Source organism: Pyrgilauda ruficollis, unplaced genomic scaffold (genome assembly GCF_017590135.1).
Source record: "Pyrgilauda ruficollis isolate IOZ18807 unplaced genomic scaffold, ASM1759013v1 scaffold10, whole genome shotgun sequence".
NCBI lineage: Eukaryota > Metazoa > Chordata > Aves > Passeriformes > Passeridae > Pyrgilauda > Pyrgilauda ruficollis.
Window position 1 is genome coordinate 14,458,809 of NW_024508101.1, and position 19,586 is coordinate 14,478,394.

Consider the following 19,586-nt stretch of genomic DNA (forward strand, 5'->3'; position numbering starts at 1 on the left):
AGCACCCATCCCAAATGGGTGGCAGGTGCCACTGGGCTGGGAGGCTGTGTGGCACAAGGGGACCTGGGACATGCTGTTATCAGACTTCTAAATGCAGGCTGTTTGTGAACAGGGGACAGCTCATCTGCAGCCTGCAAACGGGGGAGAGGGAGGTGCTGCAGGACTCGGTGGCTGAGGCCATTTTGAACTGGGCTGTGTGTGCCCACAGGTCTGCCGTGAGGGTCGACAGCAGGGCTGCCTTGTAGGAAGGCCAGAAGGTTCCTCAGATGCCACTGAGCTCACACTGCCTCAAAGCAGCAACATCCTGAGCAGCAGCATCCATTTTTCAGGGCAGGGATGGAGGCATGGTGTCCTTCCCAGGGTTTGGGCGCCCTCATCACGAATTTTCCCAAACACCACGGTGGCTCTTGATGTTCCTGGCTGGAAAACCAGTACAAGCTGTTCATAATTTTTCTTCTCTTCCCTGGGCCGACCAGCTGCAGCTCCCGCACGCTGTGCCCTCTGGCCCAGGTGCTGTCTGTGCTGTGCCTTGCTCCTTGCACGATGCTGGGTGTGCTGTTGGTGCTGAGCCTGCAGCCTTGTCAGACAACGTGGTCGTGCTCTGTTCGTGCCTTCACCAGTGGCTGTGCCTGCAGCAGCGTGAAGTGACTAACCTGCACTTGGCTTGTCACCCACCTCTCTCCTCTGGAGCTGCTGGACCCTGCCCTGTCTGGTCCTTCCTCCAGTTATGGTATTTTGCTTCCTATTGAGTTTCATCCTATTTCTTTTTTTCCCAGCCCATTTCTCCAGTCTCCTGAGAGAACGGTGAATTTTTCTCCAGTGCAGACTTGCATCTCCTCTAGCTTCCCACCTTACAGCTGCAGGAAGCACTATTGCAGCTGCCAGAAGTGTTCATGGAACTGTGGATAAAGCTGCACCCACCACAGGTGCCCAGGACACTTTGCTCCATCCCACCTCTGATACCTCCCTGAGTGAGTTACCCATGCAGTTTTGTGTCTGTGCCATGGAGGTTCACCACCCCCGTGTTCCCAAGCTGGCATCTGGCACTTGGAGACACTTAGAAGCTGGGCTGAGACCCCTGAAGCCCACAGGTCTCTGGCTCTGCTGGAGGAAGCATGAGGGATCTCATGCTCTTGGCCTCAGCAGATCCACACTGGATGTAGCCCAGTTTGGATTTGTTTCTGGATTATTTGTTCCAGGATTTTCCAGGAACCCATGTCTAGAGGGTGAGTTGGATCTGTGGGTCCCTTTCAGTCGTCTGCCCTGCTGCTCCTCCCTCTCCCTTGGTTTTTATGGTTTCCTCACACACGGGTTTTTCAGCTCTTGAGTTGTATCCTGGAGGCTTCGTGGCAGGGGATGCCATGAGGCACCATCTCCAGGGTGAGGTCTCCTCCAGCTCTTCCTCCATTGCCAACTGTGGACTCCTCTATTAATATTTCAGGCACGCAAGCCATCTCGTCAAGTCTGCTGTGCCAATTAAGTCGTAATCATGCTGTAATGAAGCAGTGCTGAGCTCGTGCTCAAACCTTCCCTGCTTTATTCCTCTCCCTCCTCACTGGCTCTTGGCTCTGCGTTGTGAGAGGCAGAAGGGGACGTTGGAGACACTCTGGTGTTTTTATGCAAATGAAAATTGCTTTAAAAAAAAAAATCTGCAGAATTAAATCTTTCAAGCCCCCTCTGAGGTTTTTTTGAAAGTTTTGCTGCTGTCTCCTCTGGAAATAGTCTCCCTCCCTGGAAGACCTTGTGGTATTTCCTGTGGTGCTCTCAGCTTCTCTGGCAGCATCCAGGCTTTTCCTCACCTCCTTCAACCCCTCAGTACCTACAGAGACCCCAGTGCTTGGCTGCCACTTGTCAGCCACTCAGCTGCCAGTCATCTTGGCTGTCAATCTTCAGGGCATTTCCAAGTGGGCTAGAGGGTTGCATTTGCCCAGACTCCTGATTTTCCAGACCTCCCACCTGCCTTTGGGTTCTGGGAAGGATGGGGTCACACTGGAGGGATTTGCAAGCTGGTTAGTGCTGCAGAGCGTTCCTATTTCTTCCCTGAAGTTGATGTTATAGGAACATCCAAAAGCAATGCTATTCTCTCATAGTTTTGCAGTGTAATAGGAGTTGGTGAAACTTAATGCTTATGACGAGTTTTGTCTCCTGCATGAGGTTTCCTGGGTGTATAAATGTCTTTTTCTCTTCCTCTTCCGCCTCGTGTTTGTGCAATAACCACAGATGCTGCCAGAAGGAAACAGGCACTCTCAACAGGGAAAGGGGCTAAAAATACCAGAATATCCTTGGTTGGGCACAGCAGGAGTGGGCTGAGCTCCCAGCTGGCACTGGGAGAGGGTGAAGGTCTGCTCTGGGAACTGGGAGAGCTACATGCCCTGATGCTGTAGGAGGGAGCGTGCTTGTGGTGGGATTACACCAGCAAACCTTCTGTTTGTCCCTGAAGTGCCATTAAGGAGTGACATGCCTTTGCTGGGGTGTCTGTGTGCCCCTTCCTCCTGGCTCCTGTCAGGATGGCATCTCTGGGAGCTGCTGCCTGCAGGGAGGAGCCTGGGAGCTGCTCCTGGTGTGTGCCTGTGCTCTCCGTGCGAGCAGAAGCCAGCAGCCCTGTGACCAGGGCAGGCTGCGAGCTGGGGGAGCACACGTCTCACCTGCGGGGGACAGGCTGCAGTTTCCTGGGAGCTCCCCAGGGATTCCTCCTGCCTCAGGGCTGGGGGAGCTTTGGCAGTGCCCCAGCCCAGGCTGTGCCTCCAGGGCACTGAGGGCACCCTCGGTGGCAGTCGGTGGCTGCTGGGGTCCCTTGTGCAGTGCTGGTGACATCGAGGCTCCTCAGGGCTGTGCCAGGGGTGGTACCCAGAGCTGGAGGGACTGCAGGGGATGGATATGGCCCTTGTAGGGATGGCTTCCTCTGCCACGTGCCTTAGCTGTGGGTGCTCTGGGGCTTCAGGTTCCTCCCTGCTGCTGGCACAGCAAAGCAGTGGGAATGGAGGGGCTGCTGGTGGGCATTCCAGGCACGGGTCCTGGTGTGGGCTAAGGGGCATCTGCCCAGGTCTCTGATCTTTGCAACACCAGTTTCTTGAGTATTTCTAACAAGCACAGCAGCTTTTGGAGTCACAGAGCCCCCTTTGCTGCATGTTGTCCAGGAAAGGCTTGGGTGGCTTTAGGGGAGCTGGGCCAGGAGATGATCCTTGTTGGGGGGTTGGCCCCTGGGAGCCACATCTCCTGGACATTGCCTTCACACGGAGTGTGTCCTGGGTGGCACAGGGAGCTCTGTGCCAGTGGTGCTCCCAGGGTGGGCAGATGAAGCCTCCAGTGCTGGCTGTGGGCTGCTCCTCCACTATCCAGTGCCTCCAGCTGCCTCCTGGTGGGATGCTGAGGATTGGTTGCCATTGCCTGGTGCTCAGGGAGTGGGGTGAGGAAGAATGCTCCCCAAAACGCTTCCCAAAAGCCTTCTGCAATCCAAGCCCTGCCATCTTCAGAGCAAAACCTGGGGCTGTTGCCTTTCCCTTCCCCAGGGGCTCAGCTTCAAACCGGCATCTCCAGTTGGAGCTGTGCTGGTTCCAGCCGCTCGGGAGCAGCATCCTGCCGTGTGTCACAAGCCCAGGGCACCCCAGCCTGCAGGACATCCTCCAGCCACCCCGACTCTGCCAGCCCTGCTGCTCTGTAAAGCGAATCAGCTTGTCACTTGAGCTCTCCCTGCCTGCACTGGCCAAGCCATCGTCTAAATTTGGGTGATTATGTTCACCCAGGCCAAGTATCAGGTTCTCTGGATCACATGTGCTCCCAGCTGCTATTTAACTCTGACGCTTCAGGGAGACACGGCACTTCTCTCCCAGCTTTTTGGGTTTTGTGTTATTGTTATTTTTTATTATAGTTTTTTTGGCACCAGAGATTTAATTAAATTTTTTTAAAAGTTTTAAATTTCTATCCTGCCAAGTTGGTCTCTTTCTGGTCAGTCACTGAGCAGCCCAGCACCTGCTTTGATTGCTAAATCTGATCACCATGTTTTTGGTTCTTTCAGCTACCACAGAATTAAGGGACTTTTTTGCCAAAGCCCGAAATGGTTCAGTTCGGCTCATCAAGGTCATCATTGAGGACGGTAAGTCCCATTTTGAAGTGCTTTGATTTACACTCTGTCTGTTCTCTGTTTCCTCTCCTCCTTTCTTCTTCACCACTGCGGTGCCAGCTTGTGGTTTTGGAAACCTCAAGGAAAATGTTGCTGGGGCTTCTGGGCATGTGGCAACCCAGACCTGAAATACAAGCCCAAACTTTGGCTGTGCTGGTGAGCACCAGGCCAGCTCCAGTGGGGAGCAGTGGCTTTGCCAGCAGAGCAATTCCAGCCTGGGATCGGTGCTCTGTGGGGGCTTTTGCTGCTGCTGTGTCATATTTTATTATGGGATCCCTGTGGCAGGCTGCTGCAGGGACCCCGGGACCTTTGTTGGGGGTGATGCCCGGGCATCTTCTTCCTGGGATGTGTCATCCCTCAGCTGGCAGGGAGATGCTCGGGGCAGGAGGGTGCTCTGTGGCCCAAGGCCCAGCACAGGCCCACAGTGGCATCCTCTGAGGAATGCCACACTCTGAGACGAATCCCATCCCATCCCATCCCATCCCATCCCATCCCATCCCTTGGGCTGCCCCCAGCCCAGGATACAGGCTGGCACCAGCCTTGCCCGTGTTTGTCCCATGGAATGGGTCCTTTGGGTGGCCTCTGCATCTGTGGAGCAAGTGAGCAGAGCTGAGCACTGATTGCATGTCCCGGGGCGGGGAGCTGCCCTGGTGTAGGTTTTCCATCACCTCAGCCTCATACAATTGCATATGAATGACTTGTTTCTCACGGCAGCAGCAGGGACTTTCTGCCCTGCCAAGCTGCTGTCACCACCTCCCTGGGTGGGCCCCCAGTGCAAACACCGAGGTGGATGTGGTTGTAAGGAGCCTGTGGTCATAAGGAGCCCACCTGACCTTTGGAGAGGCCACAACGTCCTGTTCAGAAGAGCAGCGTGACTGGAAATGCATGGGACACATCCGTGGAGCTGCAACAGGGCTCAGCAGTGCTGGCTTTGTCCTTGGCAAGGTCCCCATTGCTGGGGATGAAACATCCACATTGTTTCTTTGGAGTGTCTTTTGACAACAATTTTGTGCTCTCAGCTTCTTTTTCTTCTCAAAAGTGGGACTGACTCCCACTTTTGTGTTAGGATAAGTCATGCCTGTCCCTAAGCCTGGACTTGGGATGCTTAGGGCTTGTTCTACTGGTTTTGGGTTGTGGCTGCTGATGCCAGCAAGGGAGACTTTATCACCAGTGGAAAACATTTCCCACCATCTCTGCTGTGGCTGAAAGGGACTTTTTTATTGTCAGCCCCAGGGCCACCACTCTGCTGTCACACAGGGGACATCAGCCTGCTGGTACCCCGCAGAGAAGGACCCTTGGGCACTAAGAGTGGCCAGGCAGATGTCACAGCCAGACAGATAAATGCTCACCCTGCAAGGGAGGTGTACAGAACTGCCTGGGGAGGAGATGCCAGCTGCCCTGCCTGGACAGGGGATGTGGAGAAGGAGCCTCCCTCTCTGCTGGATGGCTTGCAGCACCTTTTGTCCTGTGGAGAATTTGTCTTGGGGCATTTTGGAGGAGGCAACAGTGAGTAGAAGGAGAGGGAGATGGTGCAAGGAGCCTTATGGCAGATGCTCTGTGTCCAGGCAGCTCCTAGACCACCATTGTGGCTGAGTGACCCTTTGGGAGCAATTTGAGAGGTCATTTTTCCTTCGGAGAGCTACTGGGAAGGGCTGAGATTGGATGGAGGAGGGAGCAGGGGAGCAGGATGTGCACCAAGACTCAGCAGCAGTTTCCTGGCGTGAGAGCAGCTTGTGCTCCAGCGTGGTTTTAGATGATGCTCTGCTCCTCACTGCCAGCAGGGTCTGGGACAAGATTGGCTTTGTGGACTTTGTGTGGGATGCATTTCTTTACTCACAGGTGATGGTGTGCACTGAGTTTTGCAGATTGGCACCCACCAGAGCTGAGGGCAGGGCTGCCTTGCAGAGGCATTTCAGACAATGGAAGGGGAGTGCTGGGGGCACCTCAGGGGCCAGAATCGCTCCCAGCTCTGCTTTTCCAGCAGCACCCCTGGGACAGACAGAGCCTGGGACAGCCAGTGCTGTATAACTCTGCTGAAGGGCGTCTGCTCTGAGTTTCCCCTTTCTGACACTTCCCAGGGAAGAAGATTTTTCCCTGAATGGATTGAGCAGAACTGCAAAGAGCTGGGGGGAAAGTTGAAGGCTGCCAGCTCACAGCAGCAGGCTGGGGTCCGGCTGAGTCACAGCCCGGGAATAGCCCGGGGTGAGTCAGCGCTGGTTGCTTTGTGCGAGCTCTTGGTTTGTTTTTCTGACAGAGGTACCCTCCAGCTGCCAGTGGGTTTGGCCCTGAGAAATCGCTGCAGTTTCTTCTTTGTGATGCACAAATCCATTCACAGAGTTTTGTGTTTATTTTAGGAGTACACTGAGGTTTTTATGCTTCCCTTTCTCCAAACAGGTAGTTTTGCAAAAGGTAAAGTATTTCGAGCACCTTGTTCTCTGCTGTCCTTGTTACTGAGCCAGCAACTTGTGCCACCCATGCACGAGTAACTGGGCTGAGCAGTGGTGGCAGATGCCAGGGCAGTGCTGGGGGCAGGGGAGGGCTGTGCTGCTGGCATGGGGGGTGTCCTGCCTGGCTGGGAAGAAGGGGTGAGTAATTCCTCCCAAACCCTTCATTCCTCAACTATTTTCCTTAAAAGCTTTCCTGCCATGAGATCTGGAGCTGCTGAGCTGAATGTGTTGGGAGGAAAGGGTTGTGCCCCAGCCAAGGGACCCCCTGGCTCCCAGTGGGCAGCAGGGCTGTGGGCAGAGGTCCTGGCAGGGCATGTGCCTGGCCAAGCATGCCCTCAAGTGCTAATTGCCCAAGGCCCCAAAACATTTTGCTTTAGCACATCCAGAATTTCCTACATCTTGTTCTGAGTCCTGTAATCTCCCCCCAGACCTTTCTGCATCTACAAATGGAGTAAAAATACAGGCTGCTTTCCAGAAACTTATGCTGGTATCCTCAGCACCCCCACTTTTCCACCCAGCCATCCCAAAGCTTGACTTGACCCTTGCCAGGGTGTGGACTCATGTCTGTAGGATGCCTGCTCCAGTGTTTGAATCCCAGCTGAGCAGTGCCCAGCTCACAGGGCTCCCAGTCCCACTGCCACTTGTGTAGCAGCTGAAAATAATGCCTTGAGGTGTGTGTGAAATGCACAGGTTTCTTCCAGAGGCTGGGGCTCTCCTGGCAGCATGGTCCCCCTCCAGGCTAGGGGCTCTGGGACATCCCTGCTGCCCACAGACATGGGCTTTGGGTATCAGCTCTGATTTTGACCCCTGGGAGGTTACAGGGAATCCAGTGAGAGCAGTGTTGGCTCATCACTCTGGATTTTGCTGAGACCATTACTCTTCCAGCACCCAAAATGTTGGTGCTCTCTGTGTCCCTGCTGAGGTGCTCTCGTGGCCCTAGGCTTGTCCAGGTGGGATGGGGGAGGTCCTGTGTTCCCCTGTGAGTGAGGAGGGATGGGTGGGGACTGCAGAGCTGGAGGGAGCAGAATGGAAGGAAGCCACTGGTGGTCCCCAGAGAGGAGACTTTGCTGGTGGGAAACACAGGAGGGAAGAGATGGTTGAGAGGAGGCTGGCAGAAAACCAGCCCTCTGTAGCAGCCACAGCCCCATGGTCTCTCCTGGTGGGAATGTACACTCCTGCACATGGCTTGAAGTCACAATTTGTTCCTCTGCAGTACAGCATCACTGTTGGTGGTGGAGCTGCCATGAACCTTTAATGAGCTGCCACCTGCTCCTGCGAGATGATCCTTGCCTTGGTCTAACAGCACCTTTCCTGTCTTCTCCTTGCAGAGCAGCTCGTGCTGGGAGCCCACAAAGAGCTGTCCCGGCGCTGGGACGCCGACTACGACAGCCTGGTGCTGCCCTTGCTGGACGAGCAGCAGCCCTGCTACGTCCTGTACCGCCTGGACAGCCAGAACGCCCAGGGCTACGAGTGGCTCTTCATCTCCTGGTCCCCAGACAGCTCCCCGGTGAGCTCCAGGCCCTGGCAGCCAGCCTGGGCACAGGGATGTGCCGGGGAGGAGGTGCTGGCCAAGGGGACTTTGCCCTGGGGCTGAGGAGGGGCGTTCACACCCTCGCTGGTTGAGAAATGGAGACTGCTGTGGGGATGGGGAATTTTTTGAGACACTGGGACTATGCCTCTGTCCTGTTTCAGTGCTAGTGAGGAGGTGGAGGAGCTGGGATGTAGAGGGGGGAGTGGTGTGGACCATGAGGCCAGGATGGAGACATGCCACCATGGCTCTGGCCATTGCTGGGAAGAGCTGGCACTGACACTGATTTGCCTCCAGGCTGGCCCTGCTCTGCTTGAGGCTGATGCAGAGTGGCTGCCAGCCCTTCTCCAGGCCTTGCTCCAAAATCAGCTGGTGGAGAGTGGCACAAAAGGGCTGGTTGGATGGGAAGCAGGTTTAGAGGATATCAGTGGTACAGCTTGGAAAATGCCATCCTGTTGAGCACATCAGCTGAAATTTACTGATGTGTTAACATGTGCTTGTCTTCTAGATACATATTTGTGTGTGTCTATATATGTATATGTGTGTATATATATATTCCTATATATTTATTTGTTATATATTTGTTGTAATCTATAAGCTAGATAGATTTACTGCCACATTAATACATGCACTGGTCACATATATAAAAATATGTATACAAGTGATATCTATGTAATTTCGTATGCATGTGCATATTTGTGCATGTGTACATGTACACATACATGTGTATATGTAATAATATATTTTAAAAATATGTATATCTTTCAACAAACCACAGAGGCTCTTACTGCAGAAGCACAGTGTGCCCAGGAGCACTTGCCAAAGCTCTTCCCTGCATTTTGCAGAATGATGTAATAGAAGTGCCAAAGGCAAAAGTCACTTTTAAGTGGGTCTGTGGTATTTGTGCCTCCTCTAACCCAAGTGCTGGTGGGAAATGGTGCTCTGGAGCTCAGGGACTGGAAAGCAAAGCATGGAATAAACTGTTGGATTGTGGGCAGCTCTTGGCAAGGCTGCAGCCCCAGAAATAGTGCTGGTGTGTTTTCCCAGCTGATCCCTACCTAGGGATGCTGCCATTAAAAATCAGACCGAGCCAGAAACTCGGTGGGTGCTGCCAGGAGAGGCTGAGGTGTGTGGAGCTGGGGGGTGGTGGCTGTGAGCCCTGGGCCCCGCTCTGGTCCCCTGTGTGACAGCACTGGCCCCTGTCCTGGCAGGTCCGGCTGAAGATGCTGTACGCTGCCACCAGGGCCACCGTGAAGAAGGAGTTTGGCGGGGGGCACATAAAGGACGAGATGTTTGGCACAGTGAAGGTACCGTGGTGGGTCCTGGGCAGCCCTGGGGTCTGACCCTGAGCTTCAGAGCCTGCCCAGAGCTCGGTGTGCTGAGGTGGAGGTGGGATGCTGCTGTTTGGTGAGGGAGCAGCAGGGGGTTGGTCCTGCACTCTGCTGCCTGCGTGGCCAGTGCTGCTTTCTCCTGCCTGCACGGCTGGGGTCTGTGACTGAGAGTGTGGGAGAGGTGGGAGGGAGGCTGCAAGATGTGGAGCTTCACGTGAATGGCAGAAGTGCCAGGTGGTGGCAGTGTCACTCCAGCAGCCAGAGCTGCCTCCACAGCGGGGTTAGCCGCTGCCTTGCATGGAGGGTTCCCTCCTCTTCCATGGGCAGAGGGAGCTGCACAGCCAGGGACATCAGTCCTGCTGGGGCCGCTGGTACTGGTGGAAGCCAGGGAGCATTCCTGCTCTTCTCCAAGGTCTCTCTGCTGCTCCTGGGCTATGGGCTCTGCCTTTCCCTCTCACTTCCATGCTCATGAGCTTCATGAAACAGCCGGAGGAGCCCGCTGCCACAGCCATGGGTGACTGGGGAGGGGCAGGGGGTCAGAACAGACAAATCGAGTGTGGGATTTGCATGGAGGAATCCGAGAGCCTTCAGGCTGGTCCTCCTGGTCAGGAGGGAGCCCGAGACTCTCTGGGTTGCTCAGACTCAGCTCAAGGCTGGGGGCACACCCAGCCCTGCTGCAGTGACCCCCGTGACACTGCCCTGTGCTCTGTCTGCAGGAGGACGTGTCCCTGAGTGGTTACCAGAAGCACGTGTCCTCCTGCTCTGCCCCTGCCCCGCTGACCGCAGCCGAGCAGGAGCTCCAGCAGATCCGCATCAACGAGGTGGGTGTGAGCAGGGATGGTGTGAGCAGGGATGGGTGTGAGCAGGGAGGGGTGTGAGCAGGGATGGGTGTGAGCAGGGATGAGTGTGCAGCGGGGTGTGCAGCAGGGCTGATGTCCAGCAGGGCTGATGTCCAGCTGGATGTCCAGCAGAGATGTGTGACCAGCAGGGCTGATGTCCAGCTGGACGTCCAGCAGAGGTGTGTGTCCAGCAGGGCTGGGTGTCCGACAGCCCTGGGAGAGGAGCCCTGAGGCCCTCTGAGCACAAAGGGCTGGAGCATGCAGGGAGTGAGCATTCAGCTAAAAGGGATGGCTCATTTTTACTTCACTCTCTGCTGTTTAAACCATTCCTGCCCTTCTCGGGGTGGAGGAGCACCCTCACAGTCAAATTGGTAGCACAAAGAGGAATTTACACTACTCTTTTTTTCCCTTTGCTTGGACATGAGCTCAGGACTGTGTTTTGCTGCCAGTCAGAAATGGTTTGGGGCTGAAAGCAGGTCTCTGACCTGTGGGTATTGGAGCAAAAGCAGAGCTGAGTTTGAGGATAGGGAAGGCAGGAAGAATTCAGGCTTATCTTTGGGCTGCAGCAGCATCCTCTCCCATACACTTCCTTTATCTCTATAAATATGAGGGATGCTGTCCCAAGAAATACAGATCTTAGCCTGTATTTGGGGGCTTTTGTGCTGGAAAGGATGGAAGTGGCACAGGGTAGGGCTGGGGACACACAGGGCTGTGTCACCATTGTTCCCTGCTGGCCTTTCACAGCTGTGACACACTGGGGCAGAAAAGGGGGTGTGCTCACTGTGTGGGGAGACCACTTGGAAGCAGCATTTTGTTTTGGGATGGGGGGATTTCCCTTAGGAAGCTTAGAAAGCTTTCCTCTCTAGAGGAGCATCCCTCTCCTCTGCCTGTGCTGGGGCTGTGGCTGTCGTGGGTGGATCAGGACAGGAGTGGGAGATGTGAAGCCAATCAGCCTCATGGCATTAATTGATAGCACAGATGAGGCAGGAAGTTTCTGCCTGTAGAAGCAGGTCTGGGGGTGATTTCCACCTGCCAAAGCAGCTCTGCAGGTGGCAAAGCTGAGGGACATTTGGCAGATGCCACCAAGGGGTGGTCTCCAGCAGGTGGGTCTTAGGGGAGTTATCCCAGCTCCCAGCCTGAAGGGCCTGGGCAGAATTTGTTCTGGGGGATCCAAGGAGATGCTCAAGTTTGGAGAAGAGAGAGGTGCTGATGGTGACTGTGTGCTTTGTTTGGCACCTTGGGACATCTGGACTTGATGATCCTTGAGGGTCCCTTTTGACTCAGCTGATTCTGTGATCTCCATCACCTTGTCTGGCCTGTGCTGCAGGATTAAGTAGTTTTGGGGGGCTGCTGGGTGTGTCTTACAGGGCTGTATGGCCCAGGTAAGTGGTGCTTGTGATGCTTGTTGATCTGCCTCATTCTCCTTCCCTCCCACCTTGCCTTTGGGAGATGCAGCTCTGGATGCAGGTGCTGCTGCTCTCCGGTTTGTTGGGGTTATTTTAAGGGTACGTGGTCCCCTGTGTCAGCCTGGGCCACAGGGAGGAGTCACTGACACTAAGGAGGAGATGAAAATGCATGCATTTTTGCCTGTGGATTTAAAGGTGGGAAGCAGCCAAGTGCTAAGGGGTCTCTGTGTTGGTGTCACAGCTTGGTACAGTGCCTGCAGCTTGTGCCCAGGCTCTGGAGAGTGCTTGCCTGTGACTGTTGAGTTTGGAGGAGCAGATCCAGTGCAGGGGAGCCAGTGGTGAGGGCCAGCACTGGCCTGGGAATCAGCCCTGGGGCAAGCCCTGACCTCAGCACCTCTGTGTGTCTGCCCAGGCCCCTGCAGGGTCCAGGGCCCTGTGCATCCCCTTGTGTTCAGCCAATGCATTAGCATTTCAGAAGTGACACAAGGGACATGGTTTCTTTAAAAGCCACCAGCCCACGAGGGCTTTGCTGTGCCCCTCTCCTGGAGCTGCTGCTGGGCCCCACTCCCCTCCCGTCTCACTCAGCCTTCCAAGGCACTGGCCAGACCTGCAGCCTTCACCCCACACCTGGGGTGTTTCTGCTCAGGCAGACGCTGCCTGGGGTCCTCCCCAGCCACCAGCTGAGTGTGGAGAGGGGTGGGAAGGGAAGGGCAGGATAGCTGAAGGGACAGGTGAGGGCTGCAGGGCCAGCAGAGCAGCCTTTGGCACCGAGCAAGGAAGGACTCGGGTTTGCACATCCCCCAGGGAGCTGCCCAGCCTTTGGCAAAGCAGGTTTTAGGCTGGGGTTTGAGGATTGGCTGAGCAGAGGTTGTTGTGAATTAACCCCCTTTTTGACAGCTGGGTGGGAGCTCATGGAAATTTGCCACCTGCTATATATATGTGTATATTTTTAAGAGCTGGAAAATGCCAGCTTTGCTGAGCTGATAGTTGTCAGCAGACCGTGGGCTAAGAAACAGCTTTGAATTTGGCATTGAGCTCAACACCCACGAGCGGGGAGTCTTTGTAGAAGTGTTGCAGGTTCAGAAACATGGGTGGAGGGGGAGCTGGGCATATCCCATTGGCAGGCCCGTGGGGCAGAGGAAGGCAGCCTTGGAGCTGGGGGAGGAGAATTGAGAAGAAACAAAGGTGGGGTGCCATTGCAGTGAGTAAGGGGGTGTCCTTCACAGCTGCCCTGCAGTGCTGGTGGTGCCTCACCAGAACCCTCCCGTGAGGACTTTGCCATAAGACACAGAAATGCTCCTCAGGCAGGGTCAGCACCATGCCAGGAGGGAGGAAAGAGGAGCAGAAAATCTGACTTAAACAAAAGGAGATAAAATAACCTCCCAGGCAAGCCTGATGCTGGCAAGGTTGGGAGGCTGGGATGTGGCACATGCTCAGGTGTCCCATGCACTGCTCCCAGGCTGTGCCCTGGGGAGTGCTCAGGCAGCCAGTTTTTAATGTTTCTGAAAAGGGAAGGAGTAGAAAATGCAGAGATATGTGGGGGAGTTGATGTTGCTGGGAGAAATTTCCATCTCCTGGTGTTTTTTGACTTCAGTGTGCTTTGTGTCAGAGCTGAGGTCTCTGTGATCCCACTGTAACTCTCCTGGTCTTCTTGCATTTATGGGAGAGAAGGCTGGGGTTCTGGAGGTGCTGGCAGTGGTAAAGTCCTTGTGCTGCACCTCTCCACAGGTGGGAGCCTGTGAACTTGTGCGTGCCCTGAATCCCTGGGAGCTTGCCCTCAGGCCCTTGCTGGTGCCAGGGCACCCTGGGGGATGGCAGGACAGCAGAGCTGGAGGTCAGCTGGGCTTGGTGCCCTTGGACCTGAGCAATTATTTCCCTTTCCCAAGAGCTGCACATCAACACCCCACTCATCCTCCAGGATGCTTGGCATGGATAGAAGCCTGGCATTTTTTTCCTCACAAACCTTCCATATATGCTCCTTAGTGGAGGATAGCCCAAAAGCTGTTGCTGCAAGTGCAGGAACTCCTCCAGACCCTGGACTGGGGCCACCCTGACTGGGGAGGCAGGAGGAGGTGGGGCAGGGACGGGCTCTGCACAGGGACGTTGCTGGAGACCCTGCACGCCCAGGCTCGGGGCTGCACAGGCATCTCCTATGTGGTTTTTTGCTGCTCTCCCTGCCCACGTCGCTGGGATCAGCCTTCCCTGTGCTCCAGCAGAGGTGTGCAGCTGCCTCCTCCTGGCACATCCGTGTGCCCCTCCCCTTCTGCTGTCCCACGCGTCCCCTCCGTGCGGCGGGTGCCACTGACAGTGTGTCTCCTCTCCCCACGCTGGCAGGATTCCTGCTCCCAAGACTCGGGCACTGAGATGGTAGGCTGCTCTGCTCTGCTCGCTTGATGCCCGGTTTCTCCTCCTCCTGGCAGTGTTTTTCTGCATGCTCTGCTCCGGGCATCTGGCCCCATCATCTCCCCAGGGCTGTAACAAAGGGCAGCCTGTAACGAGACCCACCTTGGTGCTGCCCAGCGGTTTGGAGATGTCAGCTCAAGCTCTTGTGTTTTTCTTGGCATGCCTTGACTTCTGTCTTCCTTTTCTCTATCAGGGGGAGGGAAATGAAGAAAGAAAAAAACCCCATAAAGGTTGGACTCTATCCAAAATCCCCAAAACCCATCCCAAAGGAAAGGGACCCACGTTCGCTGCAGAGTAGCTGGGATAGTGTTGCTGGAGTGTTTCCCTGGGAGGGGGTCTTGAGGTGGGAGGGGCTCCTCTGCCGTGGGGGTGACCCCTCTCCCTGTATTCTGTGGCAGATGGTGGGGGGCTGTTGCTGCTGCCCATCGCTGGTAGAGTACCCCGACCCCGAGGAGGTATGGTGTGCCCGCCGCGTCCGCCCTTCTCCCCAGCCCCAGCAGGGACCCTGCTGGGCCTGCGTGGAGGCACCTGCAGCCATTCGATGGCTCTGCAATCTCTTTCTCTCCCCTCTTTGCAGTGGGGTTTGGTCTCCTGGACGAGGGGGTTTGCTGGGGATATGGCTGGCAGCCTCTGCCTTGTAGGGGTTGTGGGGAACACAGCAGCTGGGATCTTTGTGCGCTGTGGATCTCCAATCCCCAGCTCTGGCGTTGGAGGGAATGTCTGTCTGCTGCAGTTAAACCCACTGAGGAGGGTGGGGTGCCCAGCTGAGGGCTGTCATTCCAGGGCTTCCCCTGTCACCCACAGGTTGCAGTTGGAGGTGATCGGAGAGGACGTGTGCCAGTGCTGGTCACAGCATTCCTGCCAGGGATTCACTGGGAAACGTTGGTTTTGAGCTGGTGTTTGCTGAGAGTGAAGCAGGAGGTGTGGGGTGCATGGCTGGGGCCGGGTGATGTTCTGGAGAGGTGGCATGGTGACAAGCACCACCATCCTGAGCCTGGCTGACTCTCGCTGGTTTAATGCCATGATCCCTGTGGGACAGGTGTCAGGTGTCTCCTTGGATGAGAAGCCTTTAGCTGCAGAACCAGCTGGTTTTCCTGTTCCTCCTCCCCCACCCTTTGTCACTGTGCCCTGACGCTCGAGGTGGTCTCCATCCCCAGGTGAAGACGGAGATCAGCGTGGAGAGCAAGCACCAGACGCTGCAGGGCCTGGCCTTCCCCCTGCAGCTGGATGCCCAGCAAGCCATCCAGGCTCTCAAGCAGAAGAAAATCAACTACATCCAGCTGGTAAGTCCCTCACATGGCTTCTCTGTGCCCCACTCCCCACATCCTGCTGCTGCCTCTCAGTCCCATCTGCTCCCTGTCCCCTCTGTCCATCAGAAGCTGGATCTGGAGCGGGAGACCATCGACCTGGTGCACACGAGCCCCACGGAGATCTCTGACCTGCCCAAGAGGATCCCCCAGGACTCTGCTCGCTACCATTTCTTCCTGTACAAGCACTCACACGAGGGAGATTACCTGGAGTCTGTTGGTGAGAGCCTCAGCACTGGGAAAGGCCAGTTTGAGCCTGTGCCAATCCCTGTTTTCCCTGGGCCATTGGTTGCAGGGGGAGCAAGCAGGGATGGGGGTAGGGATGGTGCATCAGGGAGCCTCGAGTCAGTTTTCTCCCATGGTGGGTGCTGGCAAACCCTTTGGTGCAGGGCAGGTCTCTGGGTGCTGCCCCAGAGCACTTGGTGATGGTTTGGTTTCCTCCAGTGTTGCAGGAGCACCAGGGGAGATTTGGGAGGGGTGATGGATGGGATGGCTCACTTCTGCTGCTGGATGTTGTCTGGGACTCTGGGCTGGAAGAGCCATGAGCAGGGTGGGGTGCAGCCGGTGCTCCCTGGCCGTGGGCCCGGGCAGTGCCACAAGCCCTGCTCTGTTTTTGCAGTCTTTATCTACTCCATGCCCGGGTACAAGTGCAGCATCAAGGAGCGCATGCTCTACTCCAGCTGCAAGAGCCGGTTGCTGGACACTGTGGAGCAGGAGTTCTGCTTGGAGATAGCCAAGAAGGTGAGAGTGAGGTGATGGAGCTGGCCACTGCCACGGGGCTGTGCTGCAGCCGTGGTGCAGCCCCTCTGCTGGGCTGGGGGTGTCCCAGAGGTGGCTGGCTGGGTGTCAGATCCATTTCCCGTTTCCCGCGCAGATCGAGATCGACGACGGGGCGGAGCTGACGGCGGAGTTCCTGTACGAGGAGGTGCACCCCAAGCAGCACGCCTTCAAGCAGGCCTTCGCCAAGCCCAAGGGGCCCGTGGGCAAGCGGGGACAGAAGCGGCTGATCAAGGGCCCGGGCGAGAACGGCGAGGACAGTTAGATCCCGCGGGGCCGGCGGCCAACGGACACCATCCCTGCGGCGCTTCCCGCCTTCCTCTCCGCTGACCTGGGGATCTTTCCCTCCATCTCAGCCGTTTTTTTGGTTTTTTACCTTTTTTTTTCCTGTTTCATTCCTTTTTTAAACATCTGGATGGCTTGTTGCACCTGGGGGCAGAGCGATGGGGAGGGTTCAGGGTTGTCGCTGGTTCTTTCCCTCGTGTCCTTGTGCGAGCCCCGGGGCTGCAGGGGAGGACGGGAGCAGCAGAGCCATGTCCCCAGCCTTGCTCCTGTCCCCCTCAGGGTCACAGCCACTGCTCTCGGTGTCCCCTGGGTGACTGAAGGACACACTCACCTGAAAGCTGCTCTATGCAAAGGGAAGGGGGTAGTGTTGGGGATTCCTGTTTGAAAAGAGAAAACGCTTCTGTCCCTGCCCGCCCAGCCTCCAGACTTCGTTCCCCTGTCCCACTCTTGGTGTGCACGGCCCCTCTGCCCCAGGCTGGAGCGATCCCGCACCCCTCAGGGTGTGGGCAGGACCCCCTGTGGGGTGGGCTTTGCTTCCTGTGGGATGGGAGCTTCTCCATGCAGAGAGCCAGGCAGCAGGAGGTGGAAGTTCCCCACTGAGTCCTGAGCTCAGCCTGGACCTGGAGAAAGGTGACTCTGCCTTTGGGTGATGTTTGCATCTCCTTTTTGACCTGCCTCAGTAAGGTTTTCCCCCTCAGAAGGAGCTTTTACAGCCCTGACTCAGCCCTATCCCTGTTTAGGATGGGAGCTGAGGGGTTCCTGAGCCCTGGTCCTCCATCTCCATTCCCCAGCCCCCACCATTACCTTATCCCCAGGTTCTCAGCTGGGTCTCTGGGCTGGGGCAGCCCCATGTCTCAATAATCACATGGGCTACTCCAAATCCTTGTGTGGGGGAGCATGACAGCCCCTGTGTGCCCCTGGGGATGTCCCCAGCCACCAAGGGCCATCACCAGCTCCATGGTCTGAGCTTGGCACTGTGATTGGGGCTGCACTGGGGCTTGGGGGGAGAGCACCTTGCTGCTGGGTACCAGCGAGGGCTCGAGAGCCACCTGCCTCCCTGAGAGGATGGAAAGGGGTCAGTGAAACCTGCCCTCTGCTTTCCAGCTGTGGCGGTGAACGTCCAGATGTTGCCTCGGCGGAGTCAGGGGGTTGAAGCTGGGAGGAGCAGAGCACACTGTACTGAACGCTGTATTTTCTAAAGAATAAAGTATTTTTAAAACAGTCTGATGCTCTTTGGAGATCCCCTGGGTTCCCCGTGGTTGGGCACTTAGCAGCTGTGAGCTCTGGAGCTGCAAAACAAATTGCTTGGACGTCGTGAGCTGGGAGCCAGCAACTCTCACAACCTGCCTGCCCTGGCTGAGTGCAGCCCTCAGCACCTCAAAGGACATCCACAATCCAGGGATCTGGCACCACCACAATGCCTGGCAGAGATTTTTATACTGAGCCACTCCAGCAATGCCCAGAGCTTGAGCTGGCTGCAGGAGGCAGCATCCCTGCTCAGCCCAGCTTTCCTTATTTTAATGGCTGGTGATTTTGCAAGGTTGTGAAGATGTTCTTTTGCCTGGAGTGAATTCCTGCCTGGCCATGAGGAGGGAAAGCAGGAGGATGCAGAGCTAAGAAAAGAATTGGGAATGCAGTGGAGTCTGCCTGCATCCTAGTCTCCAAACCCTCCCACTCCTCACCCAGGTCAGGGCATTGCCTTGTCTTGGCTTTACCCTCATGCCCAGGATGAGATGGAAGATTTGCAAAGCCAGCTGTAAAATATTTTTTAAAGATGTTTAATGCAGGAAAAAAAAAGTCCAACTCTGAATCAATTTCTTTTTGACATGGAGGAGAAGGAGGGAAGATGTTGCTCTGCAGGAAGCAGCCTCAGTGCAGGAAAGCTCCCTCCATATATAAATGCTAATAAGCCTGGCTGATGCCACCAGAGTCATTTGACAAGCTGAGTCACCCTTCTCCTTCAGATCTTACTCCCTTCTGTGCTCAGTAATGTTTAACTTGCCCAAATATTGAGGGGGAGTGAGGGCTGTGTCCCTTTTCCCACCTGTGCCACTCACTGCCCCCACTCCCTGCCCGTGCAGCCATTCCAGGTGACAGTCCCCCTGTGCCAAAGCCCATGGTCGTGGGAGAGATGGCCAGGAGCAGCCCAAAGGCTGGGCACCTTCCCATCCTATCTCATCCTGTCTCCTGTCCCATCCCATCCCATTCCATGTCCCTCCAGCCTGTTCTATTAGCATCTGTCCCCTCACATCCTATCTCATGTCCCCATCTCTTCCCATCTCATGCCTTCCTTTAAGGTTTGAGATAAAAGGTTTTTAAGGTTCCCAGCTTCCCTTTAAGGTTTGAGATAAAAGTCTCTGCTGCTGCCTTGCAAAAGACCTGGGGATTGAGGCAATGCTTGGGAAACCCACCTTTGGACAGCAGTGACTTGTGCCACCTCAGGGCACATGGCATTTGCCTGGCTGGGCAGGGGACAGCAGGGCACAGCCTGTTTTGAACAGAAGGGGCAGCTGCAGGGGGCTGTGGCTGAACACCCACACAGCCAGCCTGAGTGCTCAGGGCTTTTAAGACTCACACACAAAGGTTCATGTACTCCACAGCTGCAGAGTAAGTTATAGGACTATGATGCTCCTGGCTGGGCAGGGGTCAGCAGGGCACAGCCTGGTTTGAACAGAAGGGGCAGCTGCAGGGGGCGGTGGCTGAACACCCACACAGCCAGCCTGAGTGCTCAGGGCTTTTAAGACTCACACACAAAGGTTCATGGACTCCCCAGCAAACAAGCTGCAGAGAAAGTTATAGGACTATGATGCTTTTCTTTATGGGATTCCCACGTGGGAAAGGGCAAAATCTCAGAGGAGCTAACTCCTTTGGCTTCCACTCCCCTGAGATCTGAAGCAGAGGGGCTGCAAAAGAGTTACACCTGGTTGTAAGCTGAAGTAAGAGTCAATTGGCACCTGGGCTGTGAAACCTCAGGTGCCTGTGGGAAAGGGAGATGAGCCCCGTGCCCTCCCTACAATCCTTGGGGAATGGCAGGAAGCAGGTAGGAGCATCAGGGATTCAAAGATTTTTTACCTGTGGGGTAAGGATATCTGGGATCAGCCCCCCTGGGACTGTGCAGGGTTGGGGGTCTGGGTGGTGGAGGA

General features: G+C 55.7%; 1 protein-coding gene across 1 annotated transcript; it reads left to right on the forward strand.

The window, feature by feature from the left end:
• Positions 1–977: 977 nt before the first annotated feature.
• TWF2 (twinfilin actin binding protein 2) lies at positions 978–17,664 on the forward strand. Its single transcript, XM_041459953.1, has 9 exons — positions 978–1,226; positions 4,016–4,093; positions 7,896–8,074; positions 9,307–9,402; positions 10,143–10,247; positions 15,232–15,357; positions 15,451–15,601; positions 16,001–16,122; positions 16,256–17,664. The coding sequence occupies exons 1-9, from the start codon at positions 983–985 to the stop codon at positions 16,421–16,423; spliced, it is 1,269 nt and encodes a 422-aa protein (XP_041315887.1). The 5' UTR covers positions 978–982; the 3' UTR covers positions 16,424–17,664.
• Positions 17,665–19,586: the final 1,922 nt, after the last annotated feature.